This window comes from Electrona antarctica, assembly GCF_951216825.1.
Source record: "Electrona antarctica genome assembly, chromosome: 6".
Lineage (NCBI taxonomy): Eukaryota > Metazoa > Chordata > Actinopteri > Myctophiformes > Myctophidae > Electrona > Electrona antarctica.
Window position 1 is genome coordinate 41150602 of NC_136811.1, and position 22215 is coordinate 41172816.

General features: G+C 41.3%; 1 protein-coding gene across 1 annotated transcript; it reads left to right on the forward strand.

Annotated features, from left to right (window-relative positions):
- Positions 1–6439: 6439 nt before the first annotated feature.
- LOC306925081 (cell adhesion molecule CEACAM5-like) lies at positions 6440–22046 on the forward strand (the record flags this gene model as incomplete). Its single annotated transcript, XM_079503762.1, has 12 exons — positions 6440–6524; positions 7437–7712; positions 7855–7884; positions 8665–8889; positions 10202–10474; positions 10895–11149; positions 12125–12227; positions 13519–13565; positions 13960–14103; positions 20839–21120; positions 21473–21730; positions 21913–22046. The coding sequence occupies 12 exons, from the start codon at positions 6440–6442 to the stop codon at positions 22044–22046; spliced, it is 2112 nt and encodes a 703-aa protein (XP_079359888.1).
- Between the last annotated feature and the right edge of the window lie 169 nt (positions 22047–22215).

The following is a 22215-nucleotide window of genomic DNA, read 5'->3' on the forward strand; positions in this document are numbered from 1 at the left end:
TAAACATGTTTATTTGGGTTTTGTGTGTGTGTGTGTGTGTGTGTGTGTGTGTGTGTGTGTGTGTGTGTGTGTGTGTGTGTGTGTGTGTGTGTGTGTGTGTGTGTGACGCGACTTGGCCTGTTGTAGCGCCACCATAAGGCTGATTTGAAAACTGTCAAGTGGCATTTCTTCCTCAGCCTAGTAGTGGGAATAGGCATGCACAGTTTCATCGCAATCGGACGCTGCGTTGAGGAGTTGTGGCGATTTGTACAAAGCGGGCTACTCCTGAAAACTTTAGAAGCCAATCGTAGCCAATCAGGATGGATAATTATGAGAAATCAAACGAATCACATGATCACATTACTATGGAGAGCATGTGTATCGATTTGCGTGAAATTTGGAGTAATATTAGAAAATGTGTTTTACATATGTCGGCCTCCTGGTGGCGCTATAAAGAGCAGATGTGAAAAATTCCAGGCAAAGGTTTTTCCTTGGCCTCTAGGGAGTGTGCATACATGGTTTTACACAGATCGGTGCAGTTATAGGTAAAAACACAAATGGGCCAGTTATAGCGCCACCATGAGGCTGAGTTGAAAATATTCAAGTGGCATTTCTTCCTCGGCCTAGTGGGAATGTGCGTGCACAATTTCACTGAAATCACACAATGTGTTCATGATTTGCAGCATTTGGTTTGAAACGGAGCACTCTTGTGAATTTTGGAAGCCAATCTTAGCCAATCAGGATGGAGTCTGAAAAATCTGAAAGACCCGTTTCGTTGAATGGCTCTAGAGAGACTGTGTACCAATTTGCGTAATGTTTGGACAAAATCTGTAGGTGTACTGTCAAAACATTTGTTTTGCACAAAGCGGCCTCCTGGTGGCGCTATAACAGGCCAATGTGGAAACTTTGGGGCAGAGGTTCAGCTCTGGCATTCAGGGAGTGTGTGTGCAGAGTATGGCTGTGATCAAGCCAACGGTGCCAGAGATTAGCTGTTCACAGACGGACACACGGACGGACGGACACACGGACACACGGACACACGGACGGACGGACGGAGTGCAAAACATACTCTCTCCCCATGCCTTCGGCCTGGTGGAGACAATTAACGTCTCATTGTAGCCCATATAGGCCTACTATGATTATGATAAAAAATGGTAGACAGGATGAACTATTGCTTACAATTTAAATGTATAATTAAGCTAAATACACTCAGCTAGACCTACTTCAACCTGAATACAAATTTAAACTGCATAATGAAATGCAGGATTAATTAAATATGTCTGTGTTAAAACATTGTGATGAGATTGCAAATTCTTAAAGTATAGGCCTAAAGGTTAGGTTTGTCTTTTCCCCCACTAAAGTTAGAGCAGAAGTTTGAAAGATACAGTACACTACATTGCATTTTAGGGTGATGATTTATTAAACTTTTTTCTCAGTTTTCTCAGTATTAAAGCATTTCAGTTTCCTTGCACCCAGTATTACATTTCATTACTAAAATGTTACATGGTTATATAATGAAGGGAAATTTGGGCAATTTCATCAGACATGCATGGCTAATCGTAATACTCAGTTCAAGGTGCTTACCTGTAAAAGACAGAAATACTGGAAGCATACAAATCAAATGTAAGGAATTCATCGCTCAATCTTCTGTTCAGCTCGGGTGGTGACAGATGAAAGTGACACAATCATGTTGTGTTGAGTAAATAAATAACTGTACCTAGCACTGCCCCTGCAGACCTCAATCGTGTGAAAATCTGCACCATCTCACCATCTAGTGGTGTAATATATGTGAGCCCATTGCCAGGTTATAGGGTTAGGGTTAGTGACATACAGACATATGGCACCCATGACACCCTCAAGCAACATGGAATTAATTTGGAAATCAAGGTCGCAGAGAATCTGGAGTAAGAGTGAGAAGCATTGAATCCAATTAAATTGCTTGAAGTTCAGTGTGAATTGGATGTCATCTGCTGGTGTTTTACAAGTCAATACAACCGTCTGCCAAGAGACTGTAGAACAATTCATGCTTCCATAGTTGACAAGCGTTATGGATATGCTAATTTCCTTTTTTCAGTAGGACTTGGCACTGGTGTGCTGCTGATCATGTTATTACTGTGCTAGCTTGATTGGCCAGCCAACTCACCTCTGACCTGAAGATAATCTATGGGGTGGTATTGTCAAAAGGAAGATAAGAGACACCAGACGCAAAACAATGCAGACAAGCTGACCGGTATCAAACCTGGGTTTCAATTGACCTTATGCAGACCGCATCCATCTTGCCAGCAAGGTGCTAACTTCCCATTGACAGCCCATTCATCCAAACAGAAAAGCCCTGTCTAATTGTGTTAAACAATGTCAAACATTGCAGCTGTACGAAAAGCTTGAATTATCCACTTTCTATCGTTATCCACTTTCTGAAAGTGTTTGTTTCATAAAACTCCACTGTAGACATGTTATGAGTTACTTCCTGTCAAGCAATTAGTTCAGCCGCGCCCGGCAGCCAGCAAAAACTAGAGTTCTCAACAGGCCCGAAAATTAAGGCCCAGCCCTACCTGGGCCCTCATCAAACCCTGTACACTCAAGACACTACCCCACACTGCCACGGTAAGGCTATACTGGTCTGTGTTGATTTCCAGGGCAGATCCTCCCAGTCCGCACGCAGCTGGCGGCATGTGCCGGCGGCAAGCGGCAGCTGGCGGCATGTGCCGGCACCTGGCAGCAGCTGGCAGCAGCTGGCGGCATCGCCGCTGGTGGCCAGCACCACCGGCAGATCTGCTGGTCCGCACGGCAGCTGGCGTCTCGGCCAGTGCCATCCGGCAGCACGGAGGAGGGAAATAATATAAATAAATCCATAAATAAATAAATAGATAGATAGATAGATAGATAGATAGATAGATAGATAGATAGATAGATAGATAGATAGATAGATAGATAGATAGATAAATAAATATGATTTATTTTATTATTTTTCTGAGGTTGTTATGCAAGCATACATTCATTTTATTTATTTAGCATATTCCTATAGTTTTGAGGTTGTTTTGTAAGCATGCATTATTATGAGTGACACAACAGTGGCAGAAGCAGGCAGCCGCCGGTTTGTGGCGGATTAGGAAATACCGCCGCGGGTGTTGTCGGCAATTGGCAACGCCATGGCTGCTGCCGCTGCCAGAAAATGCACTCGCACTCGCTGTCCCTCAAATGAAAAGGTTGCGTGCACGCATCCGCCTGGGTGACGGCAGACTGCTGGGTGAACGCTGGCGTTTTGGCATGGGGGATCAGATCAACATATGGAATGAATTATCTTATGGAGATCTAAGGGTGGCACTGTGGCAGTGGGGGTAGTGTCTTGAATGTACAGGGTGAGAGCCCAGGTAGGGCCGGGCCTTAATTTTCGGGCCTGTTGAGAACTCTAGTTTTTGCCGACTGCTGGGCGTGGCTGCACTAATGCATCTAGGTGATGATCCAGTCTTCTCCGTGTATGGCTATCCAGGGTTTGATGAAATCAGTGTCGTGATCTTATGGAGACGGCCTTATGGTGGCGTGACATGTCACGAGGTGTGATGTCATGAGGCCTGAGTAGATTACATAGATTAGATAGAGACAATTTGAAAGTGAAATATCCCTTTAACTATTGTTATTTATAGAAATTGTCTTTGTACAAAACGCAATTGGACACTGCGTTCATGATTCGAGGCATTTTGTTAAAAAATCTGCCTCCTGGTGGCTCTATGACAGGTCCAAGTGAAACATTTGGGGCAGATGTTCTACTCTGGCATCCAGGGAGTGTGTGCACAGTTTCACTTTGATTGAGCCAACAGACGTACCAGTGTGCAACCACCTTTCTAAGTGTCAGAGTTTGGAAGCGCTCGTTATCAGTAAAAAGCAACCTCCTGCTGCCTCCTGAGAACGAAAATACATCGCTTGGATGCACCTGGGACGTATCCTCAGTGATGTATGATGTATCCCAAGGTCATCGGGGTTTGGGGTCTTGTGAACATCATACTCCTCACTCGGGTGACCCAGCCGGGGTGATCAAGTCCCGACTTACGTCCCAGTAGTTACCCTCGATCAGACCCACTAGGGAAAGACCAGGGCCACACAATCCGTTGGATCCACTCCGGAACTACTCTGCCGGGACTGGGACGCACAATTCTGGCATGTGGAGGGACTAGGCTCTGTGGGTTGACTCCTGTCCGAGCCCCTCCTACGTCTCACCAGGTCCACTCCTGCTCTCACCAGGAGTACCGCCAGGACCTGTGCGTTCCACCAGACCTTCTTGAGCCGCAATGGTTCTGCAGGCTCCACCTGGGCAACGGTGGTACTGCAGGCTCCGCTTGCGGCTCGAATGGCCCTCCTAAAGGCCTCATCGAAGGTTTTTGGGCTTCCTCCTCATGGAGGATGCAGGCTGGGGCGCCAACCCATACTTCTCCCGGGGGGGCCGTCTACATTCCGACTGTCACCCGTCTCTCCGGTGGTCACCAGACTATACCTGGTTGTCACATAGTCTATTCCTATGAGTCACTATGAATAGAATACCTCAGAACGAAAATACATTGCTTGGATGCACCTGGGACGTATCCTCAGTGATGTATCCCTGCATTATGTGCAAATCAAAACAGGTGGTACGCAATACGCATGGGCCGTTGAGTGATCTTCAATGAGCACTTCCAAACTTCAACACTTAGGAAAAATATCACCTGCAAGGTATTTCTTGACAGGAAGTAGCTCATAACATGTCTACAGTGGAGTTTTATGAAACAAACACTTTGCAGATAGAAAGTGGATAATTCAAGCTTTTCGTACAGCTGCAATGTTGGTGAGTTTGACGTTGTTTAACACAATTAGACAGGGCTTTTCTGTTTAGATGAATGGGCTGTCAATGGGAAGTTAGCACCTTGCTGGCAAGATGGATGCGGTCTGCATAAGGTCAATTGAAACCCAGGTTTGATACCGGTCAGCTTGTCTGCATTGTTTTGCGTCTGGTGTCTCTCATCTTCCTTTTGACAATACCACCCCATAGATTATCTTCAGGTCAGAAGTGAGTTGGCTGGCCAATCAAGCTAGCACAGTAATAACATGATCAGCATCACACCAGCGCCAAGTCCTACTGAAAAAGGAAATTCGCATCTCCATAATGCTTGTCAACTATGGAAGCATAAATTGTTCTACAGTCTCTTGGTAGACGGTTGTATTGACTTACACCAGCAGATGACATGCAAATCACTGACTGGGTAATCTTCACACTGAACTTCAAGCCACTTAATTGGATTCAGTGCTTCTCTCACTCTTACTCCAGATTCTCTGGGACCTTGATTTCTAAATGAATTGCAAGTTGCCTGAAGGTGTCATGGGTGCCATATGTCACTAACCCTAACCCCAGCCTGGAAATGGGCTCACATATATTACACCACTAGATGGTGAGATTTTCACACAATTGAGGTCTGCAGGGGCAGTGCTAGGTACAGTTATTTATTTCCTCAACACAACATGATTGTGTCACTTTAATCTTTCACCGCCCGAGCTGAACAGAAGATTGAGCGATGAATTCCTTACATTTGATTTGTATGCTTCCAGTAATTCTGTCTTTTACAGGTAAGCACCTTGAACTGAGTATTACGATTAGCCATGCATGTCTGATGACATTGCCCAAATTTCCCTTCATTATATAACCATGTAACCTTTTAGTAATAATGTAATACTGGGTGCAAGGAAACTGAAATGCTTTAATACTGAGAAAACTGGGAAAAAGGTTTAATAAATCCTCACCCTAAAATGCAATGTAGTGTACTGTATCTTTCAAACTTCTGCTCTAACTTTAGTGGGGGGAAAAGACAAACCTAACCTTTAGGCCTATACTTTAAGAATTTGCAATCAATCGTTTTAACACAGACATATTTAATTAATCCTGCATTTCATTATGCAGTTTAAATTTGTATTCAGGTTCAATCAGGTCTAGCTGAGTGTATTTAGCTTAATTATACATTTAAATTGTAAGCAATAGTTCATCCTGTCTACCATTTTTTATCATAATCATAGTAGGCCTATATGGGCTACAATGAGACGTTAATTTAAGATATTATCCATGTCGGAAATACATGTTCATTATCTATAATAGTTTATAAACAAAGATAGCTTATCCTAATATCATGTGTGCAGTGTGATATTAATGTACACTTTTAACAGAGAGTTATTGCTTAAACTATCTCCTCCAGGTTTAAGCCATGGAGCAGGATTTCTACCAGACAATCTACTGAATGAAACATTGGGAGGGAGTGTGATGTTCATCACAACAGTCAATCAACCAATTATATCAGTAAAATGGAGTTTTATTAATGATGTAAATACGACTTTAATAATTTCCCAAACTAGTACAGGTATAGTAATTCATGTTGCACCAGATTATAAAGACAGGATCACCTTGAACACAACTCCTCCTGTATCACTGGAGCTCAGAAATCTGATGTTTAATGACAGTGGAGAATACACCGTCAGTTTTGATACGACTGGATCAACGTTGGAAGGATCTACGCATATGATGATCTACGGTAAGTAGATTATTACTTAGTTTCATTTTAAAATTAACTAATTCATTTTCATTTCAAATGTATGCCTAATTCATTATAGCACTATATATAGCCATGATTCTGAACCTCCTTTAATTTAAAGAACCCTCAATTTCAAATGCATTAGTCCACGGACCCCCTCATTTGAAGTCAGTTATAACAATATGCACATGACCATATGGGCATAACAGTCGGATCACTGACATCGTATTCAATGGAAAATTTATAGGCCTACTTTAAATACTGCTTCATTTAGAAATAATATTTCTAAAGTTTACTGCATGGCACGACCACAAACTTGTTGGCAATTCATGGTTCAATTACTGTAATGACAATTCTGTCTGATTGTTTTTCTTGAAAGTTGAAGTATGGGCAACAATTTTATTCCGAGGGGATACATGGGGCAAACTGGAAACTGTTGTTTTACTGTGCCAAGTTGCAAACAGTGAAAGGAAAAGACCCAAACAAAATCTAAATCTTGTGTGTTGTACAATATACTAGGCTATGATCATATAGCCTGGCGGGGCCAGACTCATAACGTGGATTCACTGACGCTTCCTCCCAGTGAATCCATGCTATGAGGCTGGCCAAGCCAGGCTAATGATCATACACTCTTTTCAGTGAAGCCACTTAAAACACTTTGAACATCTTCCGAATGGATTTGCAGCCAGAGTTGGATTCAGTAGATTCTTTCTGAATTTGCAGATATTTTTAATTTGGAGTTCAAACACTGAATGACTGAAATTGTGGAGCTACAGTAACAAGCCTTCAAATGTGTAATCATTTGTAATAGGCTAATAATATAATTGCTGAATTGATTTTCAATTTCTGCATGCACCATTTTACCTTATTGAAGTGCTTCAAAGTGAAAACCATTATCTTTTTCACCAATAGCACAAGTCGCCAATGCAGACATAACTCCCAACAAAGCAGACTATGTGGAGTTCAATGACACAGCAGTCCTCACCTGCTCTGTCTCCTCTGGTTCCTCAATCTCTTACCGGTGGTACAATGGCAGCTCTGAGGCCAGTGAGGGAGTTCAGCTTGGTGATGGAGGCTCCACTCTCACCATAGTCAGTGTGACCCGCTATGACCAGGGACCGTTCAGTTGTCATGTGTTCAATCCCATCAGTAATGATACCAGTGAACCAGTAGAGCGCAACATCAATTGTGAGTTATTAACCTGCATGTTTTAACTTCCTATCTTGATTAAGTTGGTGTAACATATTTAGATGGAGACAATTTACTGTATGTCTCACACTGCTTTTTAGTGCTCTTTGCTGAACAGTTGCTTTGTTATTGTCTCCGCCAGGCCAGGCGGCCAAAGGCTGGACGACTGAAGGTCAGGGAGTATGTTTTTACTCCTGTCTGTCTGTCCGTCAGTCAGTCAGTCAGTCAGTCAGTCAGTTAGTCATTCTGTGAGGAGCTAATCTCTGGTAGGCTACTGACAAATAGATCAGTCAAACTTTTTTAATACAGAAGGCTTTAGGAAGCTTAGCTTTAGGTAATTAATTTTCAATGAAAGGTGAGTGCTGGTCTAGCTCTATGAAGCAGGTAGGAGCAGTCTCACACACACATGTATGCTCGTCACACACACACATGTCACATGCCAGAGTTGAACTGGCTTTCAACAACGCACCCACGCACGCACGCACGCACGCACACACACACACACACACACACACACACTGACACACACCAACAGACGCATGAAAGAGAGAGAGAAATGGAGGTGTTTTTTTTTCCTATAGGCACTGGCTAAAACAAAGGAATGTTGCTGGCTTTAGCAGTGGACGAGTGGGGAGAATTCATATCGCCCATATTGTTGTCTTTTGCGATACAGATATGAGATATCGCTATGTTCATATCAAGATAACGATACAAGAACGATATATCGTGCAACACTAATTTACGGGCCCTGCTGGATAGGCAACCTGGCCTGGTGGAGACCTGCACTGCAAGGAACGCACTTGCATGCTAAATACTTGCTCTTCTACATCTACATTTGTTTGTCTCTACAACTACTAATATGTACTGGTGGCTTTTTTTTGCTGGTGTCTGTTATGAAAATAATCTACAGTTGGCCCAGAAAAGACTACAATGACGGTTTCCCCTTCAAAAGACTACTATGAAGGATGGTCAGACCTCACTCTGAACTGCTCAGCTGTCTCCAAGCCTACTGCCCTGTTTTACTGGTTTATGAATGGAACTCAGTTTGCTCATACTGGACCAGAAGAAATACTGAACATAACGATTAATCAGAGTGGTAACTACAGCTGTCAGGCCTTTAATAGCAAGACTCTGAGATATCACATGTCCGAGGCCTTTGCAGTTGTCACTGTTCTGGGTAAGTGGAAAGAAAGTGGATTGGAAAAATATGAAACCGGTATTTAGGCATCTATAAGACAAAGGGACAGTAGATACATGTATCCAGACGAGAGGATGTTTGGTATGTTGCTTTTGTTGTTAGTGAATGATCACTATTAGTGATCATTGAAAGCTTTTGTGCCGACTAGTTCTATTTCAGTTATTCAGTGTTTGAAGTTCCAAATTTCTGTTAGTATTCAATCAAAGCAATTAAGAAACAAATACTTTAAAACAAGCCCAAATTGATTAAATCAATTAATTACCAGCTGCATTATTATTATCTGTGGGTCTGCTGCTGATGTTATGCCACTTTTTAGCTGCACTCCGCTGTTATGCTCAAATTAGTGACCCTAAAGAATTCTGAGGCAACATGGCTGGAGACGAGGCAGCCACTCGGGGCAGCGGTGGCCGAACGGTTTGCGGAGCGGTCTTGTTATCGGAAGGTCGCCAGTTCGTATCCCCGGACCGGCACGTTAAAATTACCACCGCTGAAGTGCCCTTGAGCAAGGCATTGAACCCCTACCATGAAATGTTCTATGAGCAAGGTCTGGCTGTAAACAAGTTCGTCGAGCTTAGTCCATTCACCCTGGGTAAACAAAGAACTTTGCTTTGCTTTGCTTTAGCCAATCAGAACTGCTCGACTAGCCATGCCGTGCAGACGATGGGATGTTATGGGTTGTTGCCAGTGGTGGCAACTGTCGTGACAGAAATAAGCCAAATGTGCTGACATCATCACATTTGTGATGACGGCATTGGCCCAATGAGTGTTTTTTTGCAAAACTAATGTTTTAAATGGATGCATCATGAAAACCCCCTAGTTTGACACATCACATGCTACATAAAGATTAAAGAATGATGACATTTTGAATATTTTGCCTTCTATAGGTTGTTAATGGTATGGTCACATATTGTGCCAATTATGAAAATTGCTCAACATATGAAAGTTAGCATCCGGCAGTTTCTACATGCTGGGGACCCATACTCAACATTTCTAACATAAAACCTTGGTGTACTCAACATGTCCGGGTTCACAATGGGGCTCTATGGGCTGGCTACTAGACTAACAGCCCGAAAGGTGGTCATCACAACATTATTTCCATACAAACTCCTACTGTACCATGGGAACATAAAATAACCCTGCTTTCTTAATTACAATACTCACAATACTGCTTTGTTTTGTTTTTTAATACATGATTTGTCCAAAAGCATAGTAAATGAATAGTTTACCAAAGTATACAAACAAAAATGAGTGCTAAAATACTGAAATTAAAATATTTGTGTTTCATCAACAGAGAAGATATCTGGTGTCGTTATCAGGCCATCAACAGACAAACCAGTTGAGGGAACACCAATCACATTAACCTGTGATGCTGAAGGATCTATCCCTAACAGAGTCTGGATGAAGGATGGCCAACCTCTGATCCCTACCAGTGACATCACTCTTCAGGACAATAACAGAGTGCTGTCCTTCAGTGCTGTGAAGAAAAAAGACAGCGGAAACTACTTGTGCAGAGTCAGTAACCCTTTCAACCATCAGGATGCTAACTACTACATGACGGTGAACCGTAAGTATCATCCAGTGATATATTCTTCTTTTATTATTATTATTGTCTCCACCAGGCCGAAGGCATGGGGAGTGAGTATGTTTTGCACTCCGTCCGTCCGTCCGTCCGTGTGTCCGTCCGTCCGTCCTTCCGTCTGTAGTCAAACTTAAATTTGGGGTTATCCTACTATAGGCTACTGCGTGTGTCAGTCGGACGGTTCTCAAGATACATGAACTAGGCCTACAGACGCACACACTCACACACAGGCAGACAGACGGGCATTTTGCATATAGGAATATTTCTTTATATTCTCATGTTACCCAACTTTTTTTGCAAAGATCATTTATACAGGCCTAGATCTGTGTAATTTCTCGTCCTAAAACTTTGACCATAACGTCATATTACAGTATTAGCTTATAATATTTCTTATCTGTGTTTCAGATGGACCACACAATGTTAAAATTGAGGGTGTAACTGAAATAGAGGAGGGAGAGCAGTTAACATTAACCTGTTCTGCGGACTCTGTACCAATTCCAAGTTACCACTGGACATTCAATGGAAAACAGTTGGAAGGGTATTCTCCTGTACTCAACAAGATCGTGGGATTCAATGACAGTGGGGATTACATCTGCACAGCTAATAATTCTGTTACTGGAATTGCATCTCAATCTACTGTCCACGAGCTATCCGTCAAAGGTGAGGTTCAGTTGTATCTTAGTACAGTAGGTACTGCAAATGATGGAATAGATTTGCATTATTATTATTATTGTTGTTGTTATTATTATTACCATTATTATTGTTATTATTATTATTATTTTACCTCATCCCTATTCTGGGGGGACCATTTGCCGAAAATAGCCGATCTACATCAGCTATTTTTGGCAAAGAGGTTTGAGTGAAAAAACAGCAGACCAAGAGCTCCAAAAAAGAGCCTACATCAAACTCCTTTATACCTTTTGCACTGACTACACTGCTGCCGTTCTTCTCTATGTGGCATTGTGTGTACGTGTGTATACATACTGTACTGTAGCCAGTAGCCGGGTTGAGCAGTAACTACCAAATCCTGCAGTATTCACAAATATTCTGGGGAAAGTGATAAATGGTGCCTTGTCTCTTATATGGCAATGGTCAATACACGTGTGCAAATAAGATTAGTGAAACCACTGAGGAGAAAAACGTATTCACACATAGTGAGATTCCCTCACTTAATAGTAGGATGGAGACCTTATGGTTTATATTAACCACCACAGAGTAGGCCTACTAACAGAACAGGTAATTGCGAGTGTGGTTGGACCGACAATTTCAAGCTTTGAGTCTTAAAGTATGATGATGATGTATGATGATGATGTATTGAACCACATGATGTCACAGGGACCCTAATTTAAAAGTTTATACAGAATAAATAAATATAGTTGGAGAATTATATAATCTGGCCACACTAATTAAAAGTAGCAGGAATCAACCATACAATAGAATCACTTGTGCATCAGCTGATGCACTACACCACTAGGTTCAACAAACCAGGAGCATTTAACCTCATCTAACCTGAACTGAATAAGCATTATTGGTCAGACATAGAACACCATGTTGCTCTGAGAGTATTGATTCTTTCTACTAATGTGTAGACCAATTCTCTTTTCTACTGTTCTTTGCTTGTTTTTTTATGTCCAGAGAAAGGAACTCTAAAACCGGCTGAAGGCCCATCGAGTGGTGCCATTGCTGCAATAGTGATTGTCGTGCTTCTAGTAATAGGAGGGACATTTGGCGGGGGAGGGTACTATTTGTACAAAAAGGGGTAAGGTTGAAATATTCCTTTTAAATCAATATTTTCAAATACTGTAGTTTAACACATTGCTTTATTCTGAATCAAAATTAATACTGTGACAAAATGTTAACCTTGATATCCTTTGAAGTGCGTCCATAGTATGAAATGACAAAAGGTGAGGTTCAGGTGAGGTTCAGTTGTGGTGTCTTAGTACAGTAGGTACTACAAATGATGGAATAGATTTGCATTATTATTATTATTATTAAATAATAATAATTATTATTATTATTAATTGACCTCATCCCTATTCTGGGGGGACCATTTGCCGAAAATAGCCGATCTACATCAGCAATTTTTGGCAAAGAGGTTTGAGGGAAAAAACAGCAGACCAAGAAAAGAGCTCCAAAAAAGAGCCTACATCAAACTCCTTCATACCTTTTGCACTGACTGTACTGCTGCCGTTCTTCTCTATGTGGCATTGTGTGTACGTGTGTATACTGTACTGTAGCCAGTAGCCGGGTTGAGCAGTAACTACCAAATCCTGCAGTTATTATTATTATTATTATTATTATTTTACCTCATCCCTATTCTGGGGGGACCATTTGCCGAAAATGGCCGATCAGCTATTTTTGGAAAAAAGAGCAGGCCAAGAAAAGAGCTCCAAAAAAGAGCAGTATTGAGGGTGAGGGTTTAAGTGGTTAGATGTCTGAATAGCATGAATCCAACACTTAACGACAGTACTGTCAAACAGGTCTAGGAAGCCATCTGTGAAATCTATTAAAAAGTTTAATAGGCAACACAATGTTTTCCAATATGCAATGGGTGGGTGTCCCTTCTTCATCTCTCAGCGGGATCCGTGACCTGAAACATTGAAGACTCCTGATATAGATTATACAATGTGTAGTTTCAGATTTAAAACTAGTCCATACCCGGGTACGTATATGTATGTGGAAAGTATTTGCAGAATTTGGGTTATGTGCTGTGCACACAGTATATGCTTAGTTAAACATTTGGAGAGGAAGCTGCTCATCGATCTCGTTACCACATCTCGTTATAACCATGTCAAGTTAAGTGTGTGTGTGTGTGTGTGTGTGTGTGTGTGTGTGTGTGTGTGTGTGTGTGTGTGTGTGTGTGTGTGTGTGTGTGTGTGTGTGTGTGTGTGTGTGTGTGTGTGTGTGTGTGTGTGTGTGTGTGTGTTACAAATTGTGGTGTGTGAACCTATGCTACATACTGTACTATTGACTTATGATCATTCATGACTCATGAGTAGCACCATTTTTGCTATCTTCCACCTTAACAGCAAGACCTGCGGCCCAAGCAGGACCAGTGATGCACAAAATCCAAGAGGTCAGTATTCATCTGATCCAACATGTTAATATATAGGCCATATAATATATTATCAGTTAAAAAAATAATAATCATGTAATCTTTAGGTGCTTTCAGACTCACATCATGTCAACCTGGGGCAAATTTAATTTAGTCTTTCTATAGTTTTGTATTGACAGTGTGCCGACAAATGTTGACAACACATAACAGCTGTACTTTTATCCTTAGGATTCAGGACTTGTCATACTTCTTCAACAATCAGTCTCTCTCTCTCACTCTCCCTTTTTTATTGTATTATATCCAGTATGCATCCACATCTCTGTGTGTCTATTTATTAGTAAGTCAATTCAAAATTTGAAACAATATACAGTACACATTTTCAACCTGTGGGTGACTCACCCTGGTGTAACCCCAGAGGGACTTGTGGCCCTGGGGTCAGGTGACCTGTGGGTGACTCACCCTGGTGTAACCCCAGAGGGACTTGTGGCCCTGGGGTCAGGTGACCTGTGGGTGACTCACCCTGGTGTAACCCCAGAGGGACTTGTGGCCCTGGGGTCAGGTGACTCACCCTGGTGTAACCCCAGAGGGACTTGTGGCCCTGGGGTCAGGTGACTCACCCTGGTGTAACCCCAGAGGGACTTGTGGCCCTGGGGTCAGGTGATCGAGTGTGAAAGTGCCTTTTAAAATGTCTTTGATTTGTAGCTGAACAGAGAGACAAACTAGTGGTGATTCAGCAGCTACTAGTGTATTGCACTAGTAGCTGGTCTGTCACCAAGGTGTGTCACCAAGGTGTTTTAAGTTATACCGTATATTTTTTGTTCGTTGGGTGTTTGTCGAGTGTTTGTTCAATCGCAGAGATCTCTCGGAATACCGATTTCAGCAAATCAGGAGCGAGAACTCACAGCATAAACAAGGGAAATTGCATGTGATAAAACAATGTCCAGACAAAATTGGAACTGGAACACAAGCTGACAACTTATCTTCATAGTGTTGTCACTCTGTCACTACTGATTGGAAGAAATGTGTAACCCACCGGAAAATGTAAATTATGTTTACTGGAGCTGGAGAGATGTGAGACCCTGTTACTGAGCAAACACTAGCAATGATTAAGTAATGATCGGAATATAGCTTTAACTTAACAACTTTTGTTACAAAAGACAATACAAAATATAACTTACAGCAACCTTTACATTTGAAAAAGTCTGTAAAACAGTTCTGTACATTAACATAATATGTGATACGAAATTAATTCCAGCACATTAAATAATAATTTTATAATTTATTATTGTATTTTGAGATGATCATGAAAGCCTGACAACAGTTCATAAATACCAGCAAAGCTGCTAATTTTTGGTTCCTTGCTTGGTTACACAAGCCAAAGCAACGAGGCAATTATATAGAAAAGATCAATTAAGATTAAGACAAGTCGTTGTATCCTGTTTCTATAGAATCTGAAGATGTAGGCCTACATGTATATGAGAACGAATCTCCACCTATATATGAGAACGAATCTCCACCTATTAAGAACGAATCTCCACATATATATGAGAACTAATCTCCGGCTGTTCACAAGGTGAGTTTTTGGTCTAAGAATTAAGGAATTGACGAGCAATCTAAAGGTCAAAGGGTCAATTTCTAGCATGACAATCTTATCCACTTTTTAAACACTGTAATAAGGGACACCAATTAATGGTGCCAAGGTTGTCACCTGGTGTTGGATCGTTTGTTTGTTTGTTTGTTTGTTTGTTTGTTTGTTTGTTTGTTTGTTTGTTTGGCCTCAAACTTTTCAAAGGTAATAGGAGAAACATCAATGCAAACAAGTAATTAATTCACAGCATTTCTATCTCACCTCTAGTCTGGCTAAAATAATACCTGACCATCTCTAGGCAAACAAGTCTAGTAAGGAATAGGCTTTTCAATGAATGTGCTTGAATTATGAATTATTGTATTAATTATTATATTAATTATCTTAGAAGGTATAACAACTGCAATGGTCTATTTTCTCCCCCAAAAAGGCTGGTCGCCTGACTTCCCAATAGCCATGACGGATAAACAGCCAAAGAAAAGACGATGTACTGGTTGCTAAGAGATATTGATATGATTTACTGTAGGCTAACAGACCTGCATCACACTTCTACATGTTTGCTAATGTGTATTCTTCCTGTTCAAAGGCTTTAATCTAAAAGAAAGAAAGAAAGAAAGAAAGAAAGAAAGAAAGAAAGAAAGAAAGAAAGAAATTAAATGTTTTTATTTGTGTTTCTTTGCAAAGCATTAGTAATACGATGTTTCTGTCTTGTGTATGGAATTATTGATTTGTAACTTCAAGGGACACATTTTGGAAATCATAATGCTGTTAAAACTTGAAATATTGGTGTAGTCATGGAATCAAAGTCAGCCTTTTATCACCTTAAGAATTCATCAATGATTAAAGAATGTCTCAGCAGAAAAATATTTTTCTATGCATTCATCTTCAGTATCAATTAGGCGACTACAGTTGATTCAGAACGCTGCTGCTCGAGTCTCACCAAGAAGGTGGGCTATATCACTTCATTTCTTAGATTGTTACACTGGCTACCTGTCAGTTCAAAATGTGTTTGTTTATAAAGCATTGAATGGTCCAGGAACAGAATACACTTTATCTTGTCTGCTACTACATCATGAACCATCCAGACCATTCAGGTTGTCTGCTTTATGTTCCCAGAATCAGAATTAAACAGCGTTCAGTTGTTTTGCACCAACCACATACAGTATTTGGAACAAACTCACAGAAAACTGAAATCTACTTCCAGTTCTTGTAAATAAAAGCTACACGTTTTTCTGTTTGCCACTGCCTATTATTATTATTATTATTATTAGTATAATATAATTATAATTATGTTTTATGTAAAGCCTTGTTGAAATTTGCTATACAAATAAATGTTCCTTGCCTTTATCATTGACTCTTTTCCCCACTGTGAGCTATGTCAGCCAAAAAAATGTAATTCATCTGATGACTGTAAACATAAAGTAATCTGACATACAGTAGGTCTCATACCCACACATTGGAGTATAGTCACTATTCAAAACTTTCAAGTGTCCCTTGAGCCCTTGCGTGAATTTCCATCCTATTGTCATCCATGTCAGTCAATATAATGTGGGAACACAACCTGACATAAATCAGAATCATTAGTCTGCCTACTTCCCTATACAACATATCCCTCCACACAGCTACTGTAGCTAACACAGTACTGTTACTGTTGAGCCTCAATTTATTTATATTTTATACCCCATGGATTCTCTACTGGGTTCAGGTAAGGTGAGTTGGCTCGCCAATCAAGCACAGTAATCAGCACATACTAGTGTTGGCACTGTTGGCAGGTGCCAAGTCCTGCTGGTATAAATGGGAATCAACATCTCCATAAAGCTACTCGAAACATATGGATACAATCACCCGGTAGATCAAATAAAATAAAATAAAACTTTATTTGTATACCACCTTTACAACAGCCAAAGCTGACCAAAGTGCTGAACAGAGTGAAACAAGACAGTAGAGCATAGCAATATAAAACAATGAAAAGAGACAATAAAATATAAAACAGAGCATACAATAGCACAGAGCTGGAAATCAATATACAGGTAAATCAGGTGCAATTAAAGGCGAGGGAGAACAGATGAGTTTTGAGGAGGGATTTAAAAACCCCAATTGACTCGGCAGATCTAATATGGTGGGGCAACATGTTCCAGAGTTTGGGGCCCGCAGCCGCAAAAGCACGATCACCCCTGCTCCTCTTACTAGTCGTGAACTCGACCAGCAGCAGCTTGTCCGCAGACCTTAATGCTCTCGATGGGGCGTAGGGCACAATTAAGTCAGAGAGGTAGGAGGGAGAGAGACCGTGAAGTGATTTAAAAACAAATAAAAGCACCTTAAAATCTATTCTGAACTTAACAGGGAGCCAATGGAGAGAGGCCAGAACAGGGGTGATGTGGTCTCGTTTTTTTGTTCCGGTGAGAAGACGGGCAGCTGCATTCTGCACTAACTGCAGGCGCCTAAGTGACGCCTGGTCGACCAGTGTACAGAGAATTGCAGTAATCAATTTGTGTGGAAATGAAGGCGTGGATGACCATCTCGAGCTGCTTGGGGGGAGGTACGACTTGATCTTAGCAATAGTTCTAAGTTGGAAGAAACTCGTTTTTACAACTGAGCTTATTTGTTTATTAAATTTAAAATCTTTATCAAAAATGACACCAAGGTTTTTTAAAAAGGGATGTATATTAGCATTTAAAGCACCTAGGGTGCAGGAGGATGTGGTGGAATGGTGGTCAAAGATTATGATTTCGGTTTTATTTTCGTTGAGAGTGAGGAAGTTGGCATTCATCCAGGACTTCCTTAACTTAACAGTTAAGGAATGGCTGGAATGCATTATTGGAGTTGGATTTGAGCGGTATATAAATTTGGACGTCGTCGGCATAGCAATGAAAAGCCATGTTATGCTTTTCTAGTATAGGGCCTAGAGGTACAATATAAAGGAGAAATAAAATAGGACCCAATATTGAGCCTTGGGGCACTCCACAGGAAAGGGGGGCTGCAGGTGACGCGAAGTGGACAGAGAAGGTTCTCTCAGAAAGGTAGGAATGGAACCATGTAAGGGCAGTGCCAGAGATGCCAATATGATGTTCTAAGCGGGATGATAAAATAGTGTGGTCGACTGTATCAAAAGCGTCAGAAAGATCTAGGAGGACTAAGGCAGCGGGGGTACCAGAGTCGGCTGTTAAAATAAGGTCATTAAAAACTCTGAGAAGAGCAGTCTCTGTGCTGTGGCCAGGTTTGAAGCCAGACTGATACTTCTCATGCAGGCCGTGGGATAGTAAAAAACACTGCAGTTGGGAGTAGACAACTTTCTCCAAGACTTTGGACAAAAAGGGGAGCTGGGAAATGGGCCTGAAATTGGAAAGGAGGGAAGCATCAAGATTATGCTTTTTCAATAAAGGGCGAACAGAGGCATGTTTGAGAGAGTGGGGGACAGAGCCGGATGTGATGGAGGAATTAATTAGGAGGAGGACACTGGGGCCGACCACACCAAAAACCTCTTTGAGAAGCTTGGGGGTAATGCAGTCAGAGGGACAATTTGATGGGCGTAGGTGTGTATGTCCGTGAGATGTAGATGGCTGTGTTGACTCTCTGGACTTGATAAAACACAATTGACTAACATCAGCAGATGTTAGTCTGCCGCAAATCATGAGCGCAGCATCTTGCACTTTGCACGCACATTCACACTTCATTAATGGCACCCTTTTAACATTGCCCTACTATAGCCACGAGGAGGCTGATTTTTGCAACACCATTTTTAATACTCCTACTTGTGTCCAAATATCACGTCTATCAGTACACAATATCCCTATAGTCAAGTGATCAAAGGTTTTTCATATTCCATTGTGATTTGTGAAGTCCACATTGCTGGACCACAATACCCTACCTGACCTGGCAGAGACCTGTGCTCAGAGGAGCACTATTTGTAGCACTTTTTTGCTCTCGGGTGAGGTTATATTATTTTAAACAATACAATGCAGAGAGGTATACCAATGAGATACAGAAGCATATTGTTAAAACATATATATATACTGTATATAAATATATACAGTATATATTTATTTCAAGTAAAACATTTATTTTTGTTATTTAATTTCTGATCATGTTCAAAAGAGAATTGCTTGAGAAAACTGCTTATCATTGCATCAATAATTAAACTAGTAATAATGTAATCATGATAACAGAATCAACTGTATACCGGTATCTCTAAAGTCCTCCAATGAAATTGGTTTCATCATTACAGATAAAGGTTGATAAAACACTGAGGTTCATAACAATTGTAAAACAAGGTTGTGGTTAGTTCAAAAACTAATTTGCAAATATGTAAATTATGTGTGCAAGTGGAAACCTGACCTAATGGTGGCGCTAGAGGAAAGGCCATGGGTTCAACAAAATCAGTAGTTAGATTCTCTTTCTTGGGTTCATAAAGGTGCACAGAAAATCCAACGCTAATCCAGTCAGGGGCAAAGAAGATAGTTTGGGACCAAAGTGGTGAAATGACAGACAGACCACGTGACCAACAAACAGTAAATAAAAGGTAGCTGCTATTAATTGCAATTAAATTAAATGTAAAAATCCCTATACAAAGGCAGGACCCGTGAACCTTGTTTCTTTTGGCATATATTTGGAGGCGATTGTAGGAAGAGTGCTTTTTCTGGAAAGACCCAAACGAACACAAACACCCAATCCACAATTACAGTATAGTGGGATGGCAGCTATATCTTTCATCATATCAATAACGCAGCAAGTTAAAGCATAGAGCTGGATAATTAGTATCAGATTGATCAATGTGTGTAAAATGATGGCTATAAAAAGATATGGCCACAATGATCAATCATGGTAGACTTTGTTGGTCTTTATTGAGTAAGATAAGGGGAAACTTGACCTACTTGAGAGATGGGGGGAAGATATGCAGTAAAGGCCGTCGGGTTCGGGGATGTCGAGCCCGCGGCACACTGCCAGACTGGATTACCAGCCAAGGTGCCTGGACCATTGAGCCATGGCCCAGGCCACTCCTTTATTATTTGACTGTTTCCATGAGATCTAAATCACCTGAGAGTTCAATTGTAAAGATCATTATTGCTGTATTCATCTTCGTAGTCATACATGCCTGATTTTACAGTAATGGATACATGCATGACACCTTTGTTCATCCTGACATTGCTCTCAGGTGAGGTCATCTTATTATTAAAATAATAATAATAATAATTTAAGCAGAATGTGATTACTGCACAACAACGCAATCTAATTGGATTGATGCTCCCAAAATTCCATGACATGGAATCCATCCTGAATCCTGCCTAAACCTGCAACGATCTCCTCCAGGTTTAAGCCATGGAACAGGAGTTCTACCAGACCATCTGAATGGAGCACTGGGAGGGAGTGTGACGTTCAGCCCAACAACCAATCCACCAAACACAACAATTCTAATAGACTGGACTTTTATTAATGACACAGGACATGAAATTATAATAATAACCTCAGATACGAGTACAGCGCATCGAGTCTCAAAGAGACTCGATGCAATGTGTGTGTGTGTGTGTGTGTGTGTGTGTGTGTGTGTGTGTGTGTGTGTGTGTGTGTGTGTGTGAGTGTGCGTGCGTGCGTGCGTGCGTTGTGTGTGCGTGCGTGCCTGCGTGCGTGCGTGCGTGCGTGCGTGCGTGCGTGCGTGCGTGCGTGCGTTTGTGTGTTTGTGTGTGCGCATGCGTGCCTGTGTCCCATTCCCAGTGCCTGTCTCCAGTGTAAAAGTATCTTCCAACAACACCAACGTGTTGGAGTTAAGCAGCTCTGTCCATCTGTCCTGCTCTGTCTCCTCTGGTTCCTCCATCTCTTACCTCTGGCTCAATGGCAGCTCTGAGGTCACAGCCAGTGAGGGAGTTCAGCTTGGTGAGGGAGGCGCCACTCTCACCATCGTCAGTGTGACCCGCTATGACCAGGGACCGTTCAGGTGTCGTGCGTTCAATCCCATCAGTAATGAAATCAGTGAACCAGTACACGTCTTCATCAGCTGTGAGTAGCAGGTTCACCACTTGAGCCCCTGTAGCATCACTATCACTATATTTGGCGAAAAGATTTGATGTATAGATTAAACAATAATAATAATGAAAAATTGCAGTGAAACTGATAAGTCTGTTTTACTAAGGGTTTAAGTGGTGAAGTAAGTCATACTGAGGTTTAAAATATTTACGCTGTGTAAATCTGTATAAGCCATTGTATGGCTCTTATAAACCCAGCAATAAATATACAGAATGTAGAGCTTGTGTGATGATTTAGCTCATTCCAACACCTTAAGGCAACATATCGTACATCTCGTCTTATAAGTTTTCATTACCACAGATGTGACTGCTGTGTTTTGTTACAGATGGACCTGAGAGGGTGACCGTTGTAGGGCCAACATCCCCAAATGTCAAGGCTTTCATATTGCTCCATTGCTCTGCACTGTCTGCACCATGTGCAAGCTTCACCTGGTTCTTCAATGGAACTCAGACCAATGTACAAGAGGCTGTGTATGTGATACAATCTGGCACCACTGCTCACTCCGGGAAGTACAGCTGTACTGCTAAGAATTATGTCACAGGACTCCACACTATGTCACACACTCATGTGTTAACTGTTACAGGTATGTGACAAAAACAACTACTGTGCTACGTGTTTAATTGTTTATAAATACAGATCCAGTAGAAATCTTTGGTGCATGGAAACATTTAAAGGAATTTTGTTTTGTCTAAAAGGTTTTTATAATTATTTCCCTGTTTCAGACTATTCACAAATGTTGCCCTTATTTGTCATTTTGTCTCTCAGATCATGACTACTCTGATGTCATTGTGAAATATGTTGGCATAACAGCTGGATGTTTCATAGCTGTGATTGTTCTGTTTGGAACAATTGGTTGCATCGTCATGAGGAGGCAGAGAAAAAGGTTCCTGGTGAATTAAGGTAAGAATTAAGGACAATCAAGTACTGAGAGAGTACACTGCAAAAGAGTACAGACTAAAAAAAATATATTACTCTATACCTCACGCCACACCTGTCACAATTTGACATTCACCCAAACCACAAATGGTGCCCAGTCCACAGACCTTGTTGACTCAACGATAATAAACA